The 16,142-nt window shown below is 39.5% G+C and overlaps 1 protein-coding gene across 3 annotated transcripts in view; it reads left to right on the top strand.

The window, feature by feature from the left end:
• The first annotated feature begins 10,797 nt into the window (after positions 1–10,797).
• The window catches only part of runx2b (RUNX family transcription factor 2b), a 60,582-nt gene continuing 55,237 nt past the window's right edge, over positions 10,798–16,142 (top strand). For 2 of the 3 annotated variants that reach the window (XM_041804445.1, XM_041804447.1), the window contains exon 1: positions 10,813–10,921. In XM_041804445.1, coding sequence (XP_041660379.1) covers positions 10,864–10,921 — 58 coding nt within the window. In that variant the 5' untranslated portion in view covers positions 10,813–10,863. Of the gene's footprint in view, positions 10,922–16,142 lie in introns of all 3 variants that reach the window. The other variant, XM_041804449.1, reaches the window with a different exon arrangement.

Here is a 16,142-nt window from a genome sequence, read left to right as displayed (position 1 = left end):
CAAATATGACAGGTGCTCTAATAAATTTGTTAAGCACTGTAAAAATGTAACTTCTGCTTGGATTTTGGAGAGGCTGTTTGACCGTATGAGAATGTAGTGAACAAGCTGCTAACATCAGCTTCCAACATGTCAGATTGTCTAGATGGTTTGACATATATTTCTAAATCTAAGTGAAAGGTTAGAAGGCATAATTAAATCAAAACTGGTTACATACAAATATTTCAAAAGTATTTACTTAGCTCTTATAACGATTCTTCCTGGCAGACCACTGCCTTTGTGTATTTTTTTTTTTTTTTGACATGCACTATTAGTCCTGTTTTGTCTTAGTGATAGGGTCCAAACACTTTTTCCAGAGATGAGAACAAAATTATCCTCAAGTCAAGCTTGTCACGTCAACATGTGTGTTGCTCATCAGGTCTATGTCAAGTTCGACAGCATCTTTTTTGTCTTGGCCTGTTCACCCTTGGTTATAGGCCTGGATATTGCCTGCAGTTTTTTGGGTCTTTGGACAGCCACAGCACAGCCAGGGGCTTGAGATAACCTTACTCCATCCTTAAGGTGGGGACTCTTATATTTTTCAACTGATTTTCCCATGCCCCGGTTATGCCTTACTCCAGCTTTAATTTTTGGCCCAAGCATGGCTTAAAGTTCTGCACAGAACTGTACATGAGTGAAAATGAGATGTAAATGAGCCATAATGGTCAGCCCAGGTTCAACTCTGGCCTGTAGCTTCTTCCTCTCATCATTTCCCGCTTTCTCTCGAGTTCGAACTCAGTCCACCGTCCTATCTGAACAAAGCCATAAAATTCCAAAATAAATCTTTAAAACAATTATTGACAAGAAAAACAACTGTGGCCAAGTTAACAGTATGGCAAAAGTTAGATGTGGTTTTCTTTGAATGGCTGAGTCACAAAAAAACAATATTTTACCGGCTAGAACTAAATTATGTGGCTGTATCTTTGGAAAACATCATGCATCCTTATATTTCCAATCTCTCCACTTTCTGAAGAATCCATGCAGAGATAGCTGACACATCATCATCATAACTCAGATTTTCACCATCAAGACTGTTTATCAAATGCCATGCCACCCAAGAAGTAACGTCTCCTGCCATATGCATCAGGGTTTGACATTTGTACTTTATTTTTTCATTCAGTATTTTAGATTCAATCACGATGTGCGAGTGATATTCCCATCAAACTGTGTGTAATTTATTGCGGCTCAGCTGAACTCACTTGTGGTGCTGCTCTCCATCCTAAAGTTTAGTGTTTCTGACAGTGAGGCTTCCATTCGCAATAACTTTCAAATTTTTACACATGACCTTAAATGTTATTCTTGACTCCAGTATCAGGTACCAAGCTAGTCCTTGCATACGTCCTGTCTCTGATATCCCACTGCGGATCCAAAACAGATTATCAAACAATTATTGAGGAAGGTTACGAGGGAAGATTTATAAGGCATTATAGGAGATTATCAATGTAGATAATGTGTACCATTATATTCAGTAAACTCACAGCATGTGAATAGCCTCTCCCTGAGGATTCTGCAACATGTGCTGCAGCTCAGGAGGCATGTTCTTGTTTTAGACAGCAAATATTTACAAAGCAGTGAGCCAAAGAAAACGTCTCACTGCACAAAAATAAGGTAGGTGGCAGAGACTTGTGGAGATGCTGTTGTGCTGTGGAATTTGGGGATTGTTTGCATATCATGTTTGACATTTTTATCCAGGGTTTTCTCGAATTAAACTAAAAAATAATGATTTAATTTGTATGAATAAGGGTTAAGAAGCATCTGTCAAATAATAACTGCATGTTGAGGCTTTATAATGAAAACTAATGGGAAGAAGTTCTTTTTGTATGTAATAACTCCAGAAAATGTGAAATCAAATATTCCTTTTGTGTGCAATAGAAAAGTAGTTGATTAAACATGAATATGTAACATAATCTACCCAAATGATGGGCTCTGATTATTTGTTCTGTATGAATGTAATATCAAAGTATTTGAATCTGTTTCTTTTTGTAGCATTACTGTTACAACAAATTAGGTAAATACTGCTTTTGAGGGTGCTTTATTTCTGTCCTAAATAGCACCTGTTTTTATGCATCAGGTAGAGGCTTGAATATATATATATTACTTACCTGTAGTGTCTTGCTTTGGAACCAAAAAAGGCTACCAATGTGATATTTCCTTCTGAAACCAAATATATCCAGGATGCAGGGGGTTTTATTTAAGATGCCAACATCAAGGTGAAATACAAAATGGGTGTTGAAATATTGCCAACACAGAAATTAAACTGTATATTCTTGGTAAAAAGTTTTGTTCAAAGGCAGAGGGGGTACTTGAAATGCTATACGCCACACAAAGTTCCTTTCACTTTCAATGTTTTATGGTGGAGGTAAATATATTTTAAAAAGACATTTTAGGGCATAAAGCAAGTACTTGCTTTTCTATCTTATAACCTTTAACAACAAATGACGAAAAAGTAATTTTTGTGTGTAATTAAAATTATGTTGCTTGAGCTCACATTAGAGTATCCATAGTAAAACACTGAAGCCCATTGATTTTATAAGGCCATGGTGAGATACATGGCTTGAAATCTCTGGCTTCCTATTATATTACCACTGAATTTACTGTACATTAACTTACATTTTTAGAAATCCCTTAACAATTGAGCAAATGTCTCACATAGTAGTTTTGTATTGATGCTCTAAATACACGTAAAGTACAGAAGGGGGTTAGGGCCAGAGGTGACAGAAAATAATCCTGTGCACTTTGAGATTAGAGTCGAAATGTCGAGGAAAAAGTCCGTGTCTAGATTAATGTCAGACTTTTGAAAATAAAATTTGAAACACAATTTTGAGAATAAGTCAAACTTAATTTGACTATAATAAACATCCTTGTATCGAGGAACCCAGAGTCTTTCTATTTAAGCTCATAAACACAGTGTAGTGGTCTAAGATCTGCTGATTCTAACAGTCTTACAAGGTTTTACTTTATTCTAAAAATGTCAACATTATTCCCAGCATTTTTAATTTAACCTCAAAGTGCACAGCATTTTTTTCCTTCACCTCTGGCCCTTATCCTCTTCATTACTTAAAAGTCATAATTTTCATTAGTAGATACATTATCATGCGACAGATTAAATTTTAGTGGTTAAAATACTCTGAAAATACATTTTTCATACCACTGTGAACTATTATGTAAAAGCACTTTGAGCAGGGGCGTAGCCAGACTTTTTTTTTTTTTTGGCAGTGGTAGCCTGACCATGGCAGTGACATATGCAGAGGTGGCCTGAAATATGTGCATGCATTTACAAGAATCAAGCCTGGCCACAGGAATGGCTGGGCCCCTGGAAAGCCCAGTGAACTGGCCCTACTGAATGTAATATATTAAAACTTATGCATGTGTGTAAAATGTGTTTCTTTTTTTACTGCTTTGATAAGGCTGTTAATGACATTGGTTCACAGTAAAATATGGTTATTATAGCTAAACTTCACAACAGAACACATTCTTGCTAACCTCCATCAGCCACTTAAATGGCCTTAGAAAGCTCTCCCCTTTTCTCTGTCTTATGGGTGTCCTTGACAACAATTAATAACTTTTATTTACCATGTATTAATTCACCTAACATACCTAATAGAGCAACTAACATGCAGGATGTTGGATTTTTGCTGATATGCCAATATTTACTAAACCATTTTAGACAATAGCAGTTTCGCTACCAATAATTAAATGTAATTGAGACCTAAAACGTAAGTCCTATTTGACCATGCAAATGCTTGCTGTGCTTCCTGTGGGGGCGGTGTAAATTCATCTTAATTTTGCTGCATTTTGAGTGTCAGACTGGCTAGAATTTAATATTCTGTGCACAACTTATGCAGTCTAGCACCAAAATTCAGACTGTAACTGCCCTGAATTTTTGACTAACACACCTTTAGCAGGTAGACCAGTTGCAGCGAACCACTCTTCGTACGAAACCATCCCAGCACACGGCTTTTCGTAAACAGCAGTTCTGACACAGGAGAGGTGGGTCTTTTTGGACAGTGAGTATGTAGGTCTGCTCAGCTTTGCTCATAAAGTCGAAGGCACAAGCAGATAAAAGGGTGATAATTTATGCAGTTTACTGCAGCTAATTCACTCTGTTAGGCTAGGCTTCTTTTACTTACCTGCCCCAACAGCCAGTTAATTTATCTAACGCTGTTAAAAAGTACATGCATCTGGTGGTGGGCGCTCATTTCCCTCCCTGTAGCTGATGTAGGCAGATTTTAATAGCCAAAACATTGGTTGTAAATATTGGTACAAATGTTCAAATCTATGGTTACCGATAATATCATGCATTACTAGCTAATACTCAAGTGTCCTACAGATGTTTTATTCTTGTTTATATATATTTTTTACTTTACAAAGTGACACATCAGTGGCCGCATACACTGTAAGTCTTCTTAGTTGCATTTTAAGGACTTAAAAATGTCAGAATTCATAATTTTAAGTACTACCAAAAGCAAATGTGCCACATTGAAATTCAAAAAGAGCATCAACCAGCCTGCAGCGCAGCCTGAAAACTGATCAGAGTTTAAATCTCATCTGTGAAACAACGCACAGTAAACCATCTGAAGTAGCCTCCTTGATCCAGCCTTAGCTTTTGAGTTGTCTGATGACAAATGCCAAACAAGTTCAAGTCCATTTAGTGTTTTTTTGTACCAGCTTTGGAAAAGTTAGGTTTAATTTATACCTCAGAGATTTCTGCCCCAAAACAAATGCGACAAAAATTCAATTGCGTACATACAAACTATACAAAATAAAACAGAAAAAAATAGTTTGAACATTATCTTTAGTGAGATTTGTTGGCATTTCAAAGTAGAAGGAAAGTGCTTTTAATGCTATGAGCTACACAAATAAAAGTCTTATCACCTTTCTTGTGTTTTAGTGTAGTTTGATACCCTGGAATATTACAGTTTGACATTTATAGGACTAAATAAACAAAACTTAGCTTGGAACGCCCTAACGTCAGAGAGAGAAATCGTTTGTTTAAAGAGATGGGCCGCCCATTTCAATGAAAGGCTTAAATTAAACAAAAGAGAAAGTAATATGACTGATTAAAAGGTAGTTCTAATTGGCAGCAGTAAATCATACGAAGAGAGCCTGCGGCACTTCTGATTCTCTTGCATGCTTAGTCACACTTTCCCAGTGGCCAGTGATGGGCTACCTGTGAAACTCAAACACTTTCGAACCTGACTGAACTCCCCGCTTCATTCCTCACATTCCCCATCTTCTGAGCGAACACCCCGTCTGTGTTTTTGATCTGTTGAAACAAACACCTCTGATCGCTGATCAAAGACGAGCCGTGACGTTTCAGGGTGTGTGCTGCGTGTGTGGGAATCCGGGAGTGATGATTCACTGTGGATTGTTGTGAACTGCCTGCTCTAAGCTTCACGTTGCCAGCTTCTTCTTGCACAGAGTTTGTTTTTGTGTGCGTCTCCATGTGCTGGTTAGGCCTCTTTTCAGAGAGGAAGATTGGGCTGTATTTACAGCTTCTTACAGGAATGTCATTGCTATGGGAGACGGTTAAAAAGACAGCCAAAAAGTGCAGAGCTCAAAAAAGTCTTGTTTACACGAAGCTGAAGTAAAAGGAAACAGCTAGGGTTGTCAAAATTTTTGTCACACATTAAAAATGTTGATACTGTGTGTCTTAAAAAATACATAATCCATCATATTAATTATCTATCATATAAAAAAGTGTCAAGGGTTTAAAAACAGTTAAGATCTTGGCTCATTCTTTAACTAAAAAGGCTGTGGAGCTGCCAAAACATTGCCAGTGCATTTGTGCAACATAATAAGTGTGCAGAAGTCTGTTCGCATTCTTAAAAGTAAAAAACAAGAAATTTCATTCTGGGTGCCAAGTTCTTCAGTTTTTGTTGCCATGCTTGAAGAGGTGTCCGTATTGGTTGGTTTTTACAAGTTTAAAACTGTTACTAACAAGTGCTGTCATTTGGTCTTGAATGCATCCTGAAATGTAGTGTAAGGTTTTAGAAAGCACACCATTTCAGTCACAGATCTAATTCTATTGATGTTATTTTTCAGACATGAAAGACAAACTTCCCGGGCTGCAAAAGTTGTGTGAGGAGTTTTTGACTGGATTTCGTCAGAATCTGCATTGAATTTATTGCCAAGTGAGTTGACACATAAAACAAATTTATCTTTGTGTTTTTGGTGAACACAGAAGTAGGCTGAAACCGTTAAAGCAACAATGCTTCAAGGAACTTAAGTGAAATAAGAGTGGGGCAGGAATGAGTCCTAAAACGCAGAAGTGAGTTAGCATTATAGCACTTTTAGTTCCCCTGTCTGAAAGTCTATAGGATTTTTGACTGAGGTTTTGGTTAAATGCCTTAAAGGTCTGTGGTGAAAAAGTCTGAAAGTACCCCACTTTGGAATTTTATATCTTTTCGCATCTTAATAAAGGTGGTTGCTAATGTGTAGCTAACTACGACTACAGCAATGTAATACGACATCATGCTGAGCGCAGCAATTGAGCCGGTACTTGTGTCCTTGCACAAGACACGCAGGTGACGACATTAAGTTCAGCTGACTGTGTTCTGGTCCAGTTTAGCATTAAATTAGCGAATGGCTTTTATCAAATTTGTTTACGAAACAAACATGATGTCTATATTATTAGTTTATGAAGATTATCTTTATGAACAAATGTACAAACAAGTTAAATGCCGATTAGTGTCTCAAAGTCATTACACAATGGTCCATAGTAGCTTTGTAAATTTGATAACACCAGAAATTTCCTTTGTTCTTCATTTTTATTATGATGTCCATCTCACAGATCAACACAATCTGAGATTAATTACCTCCACCAAGAAGGTTATGTGATAGGCTGGGTTTATTAGTTAGTTTGTTAGCAACATAACTCAAAAAGTTATTGATGGATTTTGATGAAATTTTCAGGAAATGTCAGAAATGGCATAAGAGAGAACTGATTAGATTTTGGGACTGATCCAGATCACAGTCTGGATCCAGGAATTTTTAAAGGATTCTTTACCATTGGGAGATAGGGTTAATGGTGGAGGTCTGTGCTCTCCGAGTGCTTTTCTTGTAAAAAAGTGGGCACCCTGGTGTCCTTGCTTCTGTATTTAATCTGCCTGTGATGCAATCTCTCTCTTTTTGTCAGTATATAGGTAAATAATTGCCAGCAATAATTACAGAGCCTTTAGTTTGTTAGGTTTTTCTCAATAGTTTGACAGCACTAATAATAAGAAAATAAGAGAAACAAAAACATACACTGTAAAAACAGTACGAGGGCCCGGTGTAAAACAGTTAAATAACAAGTTCCACGGCTTTTTTAAGTCAAGGAGCCAAAATTAACACGTCATGTTGCCACTTACTTGACATAACATGCTCACAGCTAAAAATGTTAAGTTGCTAGAAAATTTTTCTAATTCAAATGTATATTTCAAGGTGGTCGAGCAATTTCTAGGGTGGCTCTTAAACTGCCACTGGAAATCAAAATATCCCCCACCCGTCCTACTTTTAAACTCATTTTAATTCTTTAGATTTTAATTCAGCTTTCAAATTCTTCAATATCTGCCCTTTACTGTCATTTTTCTTAATCCTTGTGTTTTTAATGGCTTTTATTTTCCTTTTTTTGTTTTTATTACGTGTTTTTGTATTCTTCTCATTGATTTTATGGTGTTCTTATTTGCTTTTAAATCCTCCTAGTGTTTATCATTTCTGCTATGTTTGTGTTCTGTAACTGTTTTTACTTTGCAGCACTTTGGTAAACTTTGTAACGTGCTATATATATAACGTGGATTGGATTAGCTCAACTAAGAAAGTTGCACCAATTATTTACTGTAAATTAAGCCACCAGAAAACGATGACTCAGCCAAACTCTATATGATAATTTGTATATACCTTACCTAATTTAATAAACTTTATAATTTGTTGTATCAGCTCGTTCAGTTATCAGAGGTGCACCCAATGATTCAGAATTCGTTCACTTAACATTAATGAAGTTGGATTATTTTGCAGTGTGCCTGTGGATGTAAGCTCAGCTGGTGGAGCAGGCACCCGTATACAGAGGCTACAGTCCTTGACCAGGTCACAGGATCCAATCCTAATCCCAGTCCCAGTGAAGTGGAGGAGTTCTGCAGGATCCAAGATGATGCTTGTGAGTACAGATATCTCAGAGTACAATATCAGAAACTTGATTCAAATCCACTTCTCATAAGTTCTAGCAAACATGTGCGGACATCTTCGGCAGGACTTTGGTACCTCATGTGGGAATACGTCCTAAAACAACTCATTAACTCACTTCTATTGTACATTTAAAAAGCCTTTATCATGTAATGATCATACAGTGAGAGTGGGGAATCAGGCTGAAGGATATTGGAAAAGGGACATTGTGAAATCTTTTTTATGATATGATGTGATGTGAAGAAAAAAAGAATTGCTCCTAATAAATACAGTGAGTTTGAGTTTCAGTCAGCTTTATTATGGGCAATTTAAAATTGAATCTTATAATATATCTTGGACTTTAAGTCTATATTTCTGTTACACTTGCTCTTTATGAGACAACAATTTGATGATCACAACTATTGTCAATACTGTGATAATGTAATTTCCAGTAAATCCTCTGAGGGTAGCTGATAGGGAGCTTGGTTTTCTGTCTGCCTGCATGAAAATAATGTGAGAGACAGTGTTCATTTTGACGGATGTTTTTCATTCTAGTCTCATTCTCAGTCTATAGATTAAATGCCTTTTAGTTTTAGTTATATTTTTGTCATTTCTATAGTTTAAGTCTAGTTTAAGTCATTAAAACTCAAAAACATTTTGGTCTAGTTTGAATTTTAAAAATGTCCTCACATTTTAGTCTTTACTTTTAGTCCAAGCATTTATTCTCTTGCCTGAATCTGGTGCCAAATCATGGTAGTGTGTTTTATGCACCCCTGTCAAACCTGGGGTCCCTGCTTTCTACAACTCAGAGGCAGAAGAGATACCGATACATTGTATTTTGACAGATTTGCCCTGAGTGGTGAAATATTGTGGATTTTCAATGTGTGATGAAAACTAAATTACATTTTAGCCTTTCTTTAGTCATCTTGACGACAATTTATCTTACTTTTTTGTCAGTTTTATTCCTCAAAGATGTATTTTTTACTCATCTCAGTCTATTTTTTTCCATGGAAAAAAGAGGCTGTCGACAAACATTTTTAGTCATAGTTTCAGTTGACGAATTACAACCGGTGAGAGCATTTATAATGTAGACATCTACCAGTGACAACAGGTGGAAATTAGCCAGTAACTATGGAATATTTATACCGTCTAGTCCTGTACTGGTATTGTTCATTATGCATAAACATCATTATTATTATGTAATTTTATTACATACTGAATGAGAAAGCGTAACTTCTTCACATTAAATCTGCTTCCTGTTTATTGTAATGCATTCAGACATTTAATGTGTTTATTGTGAAAGCTCATAGTATGATAAGTGATTAGATTGCATTTTATTTTGTAGTCCTAGCAGGAGGGGAGCCAAAACTATCTATAGACATTTATAAAATGAGTGTTTTTCCTCTAATATTGTGTTTGTTTTCAGTCGCTTCAATCAGAATATACACCAGGAAGGATATGATTTTCATCAGAACATCTCTGAGAAACTGAGACCAAAGCATGACTGCTGTCTTTGACACGCTGAGTCTGAAATGAGACCCAAACTTCTGGAGAAAGACAAAACTCTCCATGCAGCAGAAGTGACACTGAGGCAGCACACTCCTCTGTAAATAAGCAGCTTCACACCACCTCCGCTTTCACTTCACACACAAACACTCAGCCGTTCTGTCGCGCTCTTTCTCTCTGCTGCACATGCAAACACAGACACACACTATTACACACCCAGTCTCACACCGCCACTCAGCCAGCCAGCCTTTCGCTCCTCACTCACACCCTCAAATCTTACCAAACTGAGCTCTCCCTGCTCAGAGGCAGACAGGAGCAGCACAGCAGCCTGTGAGAGGAGTCTGGGGAACGGAGCTGAGAGGAGTCAGAGAGAGAGAGAGAGACAAAGGAAGGGGAGAGCAGAGTAGAGTGGAGCGCTGTTCCCCATATGCTGAGGAGGCATGGGCGGTTGAACAAGCTGCCCCCACTGAAGCCCTCCTGACTCATGGGAGCCCGATCCCCCAGAGAGCCCGAAAACGCTGCCGATCCACGCGCAAGAGAGAGAGGAGGAAGGAAGGAAGGAGGGAGCCAGAGAGGAGAGAAAAAAGTCCAAGGAGCGAGGAGGAGGAAGAGAAGAGAGGGAGGAAAGCCACAACGGTAGGCTGTCCCACTCCACTGCTGTGCCGTGATGACGTCAGAGGTCATGTGGCCCGGGCTTCTCCAGTGACGGCACATGGAGGGCAGGAAAGAGACGAGTTTTAAAGCTGGTGCCTTTTGGGTTGTGTGAGGGCTCTGCTCGCCTCCCAAACAACCACAGAACCACAGACGTGCGGCTCGGGGTTGGTGTTTGAGGGCGACCCGGAGTGTAAATGGTTAATCGTCGCGGGCCAGCACCAGTCACAGGGACGGCGCTAAGCGAGTAAGTACGTTCCAACCACACTCGCCAAGCAAGCAAGTCCGACACCATCTGATCTATCCGCAAAGGCGATATTTGCCTCTGCAGTTTTTTTCTCTATAAAACCAGACCTGGTTGTTACTTGTGGTCATCTGAATAGTTGATACGTTAAAAGCATGTCTTGTGGATGGCTTTTTCCATTTTTTTTCCTCATGACACGCCGCTCACTCTTGCTTTAGGACGCGTCAAGGGTCACGGAAACCACAGAGGAACAAAAGTGGGGCTTGCTGCGACCAGAGGCAGCTATGGCATCTAACAGCCTTTTCAGCACAGTGACACCATGTCAACAGAACTTCTTCTGGGGTGAGTACAGCTCTGTGGGTGCTGTTGTGTCTAGAGTTGGGTCACTGGGAGGACTCGGGGTCAGGTGTTGAGGTTTTGGATTGGGGAATTAAAGAGGGGTTTGGGTAAAGGGGGTAAGTTTCTTGGATGGGATTGAAGGATTTGGGTCCAGATGAGTGGAGGGGATCAGCTGAGGTCATCGAAGACCCGGCTATCCATGTCCAAAGTTTTTGTGGTAGAGGAAAGACCCAACAATCATTGAGGCTTTTTGCGGTGCGCAAACACACAAAAAAAACTAAAAAACCCCTCTCTGCATTTAGTGAATCCACTATTTACTCTACATGATGTTTATAAATATTTCTGAAAGAGGGAGATGACATGTTTGTGCAACATACCCTCAGATTTACAAAGCAATGCCATTGCGGAACCAAAAACAAAAAGCATGGGTGATATTTTTGACGAATGTAAACAGACGTTGCACAGAACTGTTTACAGTCCAGCATTGAAACAAGATGTGGGGATTACCGGATTGTATGTGCTGTGTTGGGTGTCTACATTGTGCATGGGGGAGGAAGTATTGATTAGTTTGCCAAGGAGGATCTTTTATCACTTTCTGATATTGTTCACTTGTGCTGCTGTCATCAATTAATTGGTGTCGATTTCTGTCGCCTCCAGGGAGCTTTAAATCCAATGACATAAATCCACTTTGAACAAGAAGTTACTCCATGTCGACATCCATTAGAAGGGCTTGTAATCTAAGTGATGGAATAAATGATTAGGAGATTACACAATCAATTTATGCTGGGTTATTATTAAGCACAAAATAGCTAAAAGATTAAATAGGATTTGGTTTGTTTAATGAACTCCTGATGGGATTTCCTCCTCATAGATGCCTCTGTCATGACAAATACCTTTCAATTCAACTTATTCTTCAGGGTTTTATTTGTCCAATCATCAGGACATAATGCTAATTGGCTGTTTAAGTGCACCTATAGGAAACAAAGGCAGCAAACAGTAGCATGGTTCTCAATTATCTGGGAAGGCCAAGTCTCACGCTCCAGTTTGTGGCCTCTGTTTTGGGTTTACTCCCTTCTATTGTGACATATTCCTTGCACAGTCAAATTAAATCAACAATATAAATATTCTTTTACTTTTACCAGATGAATTCTATCATTTAAACAAACATTTCCCCTCCAGTGCGACGTAAGAAATAAGCTCAGTTTAAATAGCCGCCCTCCTCCTCCTCCTCCTCCTCTTCTTCTTCTCCGCTCCGGTCCATAGCCTGCGCTTCTCCGTCCAAATCAAATGTTTAAAAGATGTTTTTAAGAAGTCGCTCCGTGGTCAGACACAGCTGTTCTAGGCTCCGGCACAGAAGCTCCTAATGCGCTCTGAAAGCCAAGGAGAGAGCGTGCGTCCTCAACCAATCACCACCACCTATTACCACGTTAACCCCTGACCGCTCGGTGCGTCTCTGGGGTCGCAGCACGGGAGAAGCAGAGGAGAGGAGAGAAGAGGTGCAGGAAATTGAAAGCATGCTGCAATAGTAGATGAGGTGAGGAGCAGATGTGCACAGATGTTCAGGTGAAGTGACTCACAGGAAAGATAATCGCTGATAGATTATCATGAAAGGTATTTTTAGGGTGATATTGTGCTGCTGCTCATTGAAGGTGCTCCTGTTTATGATTATCTGGGCTGTAAATCTGTCAGTACGACCACAAAAAGTCCCCCCTGACAGCGCAATGTGATTTTGCAAGACCACCAGCGCTTAGTGTTGTACTTCTAATTCAAAACAAATAAAAGTTGTGTATTGTCATGCATTTAAACTGGCAAAAATTAAAATTAAGGTTGTAAACTATTTTACTCTGTCTGACAAAATGAAGATCTGAGTTTGAGACAGTTTAAAGTAATCATTTAAGTTCTCATAACGCTGATTTAAGATTTTTCAAGCATGCACTTATTTCATTAATCTTTTTATTTGTCTATTCCTGACAGCTTCAGTCCATTTCAAGAACAAAAACTCAGCACCAGTCTTGCCTTTTTGTTGATTTTATATTTTTTCTCCTACTCCCATGTTTCTCCTGGAGCATTTTATCCGGCGTCAGCCAGTTTTTCCCTGAGAACACAAGTTACAAAATATTGTTTTGTTAGTTAGAAAGCCACATTACTCCATCCCGTCCGTCAGCGTGTATTTAAGGACATTTTTAATTTAGCCCTAGCGTTTCATCCCTGGTGATAAATTGAGTCGACTTGTGGGAGTGGGCACAAAAAAGGGGTCTCATTAAAATTTGTCTTGGCATTTACATCAAGCAGTTTTCATTTAATTGCCTTGAATACATTTTTTATAACTCCTCCTCAGACTGGCAGATGAGACGGGGAGGGCAGAGTAATCTTCAACATGTGTGGCACCCACTCAACCACTGCGCCTCTCTGGGGAACATTTAAAAGCCTCTTTTCTCTATTACAAACTTAATTACATATAGACAATTAAGTCATGGCAGCAATTATCATAGAGATGAAAAAAACAAACATACACGGGCTGATCCAAATCAACACGATCAAAAGAAAAAAAACGGGGTAAATATCTGAAGACTCCAGGGCGGAAAACTTTCCCCAAAAGAAAATCTCCGATAATTTGCAGGGGAAACCGTATATGTATTTGAGAAAGGCAGCTTCTGTTGCATAAGTGTTGCCTTAGATCTAACCACAGGCCTGCTTCTTGGAGACATCTTAAAAGTGAACCAGACATCCCCCCCTCCCTCCTCCCCAAGCGGACGGTGAAGCCCACTCATCAATAGGTAATTTGAAAGAGCTCGAGGGGGAAAAATGTGAGCGCTTCACTGGCTGCTACTGTGCAGAGAAGACTCTTCCCTTAACTCCCCGGCTCAAAGGAACTCTATTTAGCGATGCTTAATTGTACCTCTGAGGCAAACATGTTATTTAATCCCAGCAGGGTCATACTGATGGAGGAAAATGGTGCTATGTGAGTTTGTGTTTGCGCTCCACGCAGACTATTAGGACTTATTAGTGCTTGAAGTTCACATTAGTCTGCGTGATTCCTGGGGGTAATCACAGAGGCGCTGTGTTAATGTGATCACTGTTTAATCAGAGCTAGATTAATTGGTCTGCAGTTTCACTCATAAGCAATAACAGTGAAAGGTGGGTTGACTATGGCCTTAAAGCGGCTGTAGGCACTTATTAGGGTCAGAATGAGAGTGTCATGGGAACACTATAACTTCATGATTTGTATGAACCTAAATTTTCTTTCCCACTGTCCCCTCATGAGGGGGAAAGTTGTCTGTTTTTCTTTGAGCTTTTCCAGGGTCATGAGGTCTGCTTTTTGCTATTATTTCTAAATTTGTGCAAAAAAAAAATACTAGATAGCTTCATGAATCTTTGTACCAAAGGATGAGAAATTTTCAAGGCTGTTTTTCTCTTTAGCGTGACTTTTATATCATCCACAGCAGCTCTTGTAAAATTCTCCTCCGTCCAGTTGTATCAGAGAGGAGTTATTTAAACATGGAAGAAAAGGGCTGCAGTGCAAGATTACGTTCACTCCTGTAATGAGGAGACTGCAACAACAAACACAGAGTTCAGTGTAAATACTCACCCTCAAGGCCCTGTGTGTGTATTATCCTGTCTTTTATCCTTTTATTCAGTAGCTTGGGGGTAATTACACTATTATGATAAGGCAGACTGCCAATTGTCTGTGCTTACTGCAAGTTTATACCTATCTACATTGTTGATAATAGACTCAAAACAATTATTTTGTATGTTTTACACGGGAGCGCTCACGTTTCTGCTTGCATAAATCAATGCAAATGTCTCATATCTTTGCCGTGTTTACCCACGCTAAATTGTAGTGTGGTTTTTGGACACCGCTGCAAACTCATGCCACATAGCTCTGATTCTTGAACGCACCATAATTACCAGGTAGCTTAATGCCGATGCGTTAGCCGCCGAAGCTTTTAATGCAGCTCTGTGCTATTTTCACACTTTACAAGATCCTGCAGCCCTTCATCCATCTCAATTGCATCATGCCGGGCGAATTACCGTTATCCGATATAAGCCCTCAGAGAGGAAGTAACTACCTAACACTTTGGAAATTGGTCCATCATGGAAGCCGTTAACCCTAATGAAACAGAACACCAGTATTGTAACACATCTTTCACTCTCTTCCTGTCCTCTCTTCTACATTATCCATCAATCAGTCTGGTTTTATTTGAGTTCTTTAAGTCCAAAGAGTCAGAGCTGATACAGCAAACCACAGGAAACCTGACCAGCATTGTTTAGCGTTCGCCCTCGCTTTCCTGCTTATCTTCCACACTCTGTGTTTCTACAAGGGGGGAGTATGGAGTGTGGATGTTTGGGCTCGGCTTGTAACGACGTGAGTGAGAGCACCGCCATGGCACCTACACAAGGCCTTACCTGTTCTGTCCCCACGTTGGAGTAAAGGGGCAGGTTTTTCCCCTTGTTAGTTTAATCTTAAAGGTATGTGGTATCCCCTCTGACTCAGGCCAATCTCCCGAATACATAAACCTACTTAGTAGCAGGTCATGAAGGGAGCAGCACGGGGTTGGACGTGTTAGCTGTGTTCTTAAAGGCAGTTTTGATTATTTATACGAGGCACTGAAAACCGCCCGGGTGTAAACATAAAAGAGCAGGATGGAGGAGGAGAAGGTGAAACAAGATGAGCATCAAAGAGTTAAACTGCACTCTGGCTGGGATCAATAGCTTGGCAGCAGCTCAGAGAGGTAGTCTGAGGGGATAAGCGCTCCTTGTTACAATGTGTCTGCAGACGCTGGTATCAGCGCTCACTTTCTCGCAAGTCATGAACATTTGTCACCCTGTAACATTAGAAACACAGAGGCAGTTATTTTGACTGTTTTAACATTTGCAATGTGTAAAACTTTGCTCAATATTCCAAAATGTGTCTGTATTTTACTTAAAAATGTAATTGTAACAAATTCCACAAAAGACAAGGAAAATGTAATCTCTTACATCTAGAAAAACAGCAGGCAGTCATTTTGTTGAAAGACATATTTTTGGGCTCTTTATTGATAGAGGAGGACGGTGGATAAAGTCAGAAACAGGGATGAGTGATTGGGGGAGAGACATGCCGGTAAGGAGCCTCATCCCGGACTTGGACATGGGATGCCTTCATACATGGGGGCTACCTAACCACTTGGCTATCTCTGGCAATCATTTTGACTGCAGAAATTGATAGATTTTTCTGCAGTGGCAG

The sequence above is a fragment of the Cheilinus undulatus genome, linkage group 14, assembly GCF_018320785.1.
Source record: "Cheilinus undulatus linkage group 14, ASM1832078v1, whole genome shotgun sequence".
NCBI lineage: Eukaryota > Metazoa > Chordata > Actinopteri > Labriformes > Labridae > Cheilinus > Cheilinus undulatus.
The sequence above is the reverse complement of the archived record's forward strand: the minus strand, read 5'-3'. Positions and strand labels throughout refer to the sequence as shown.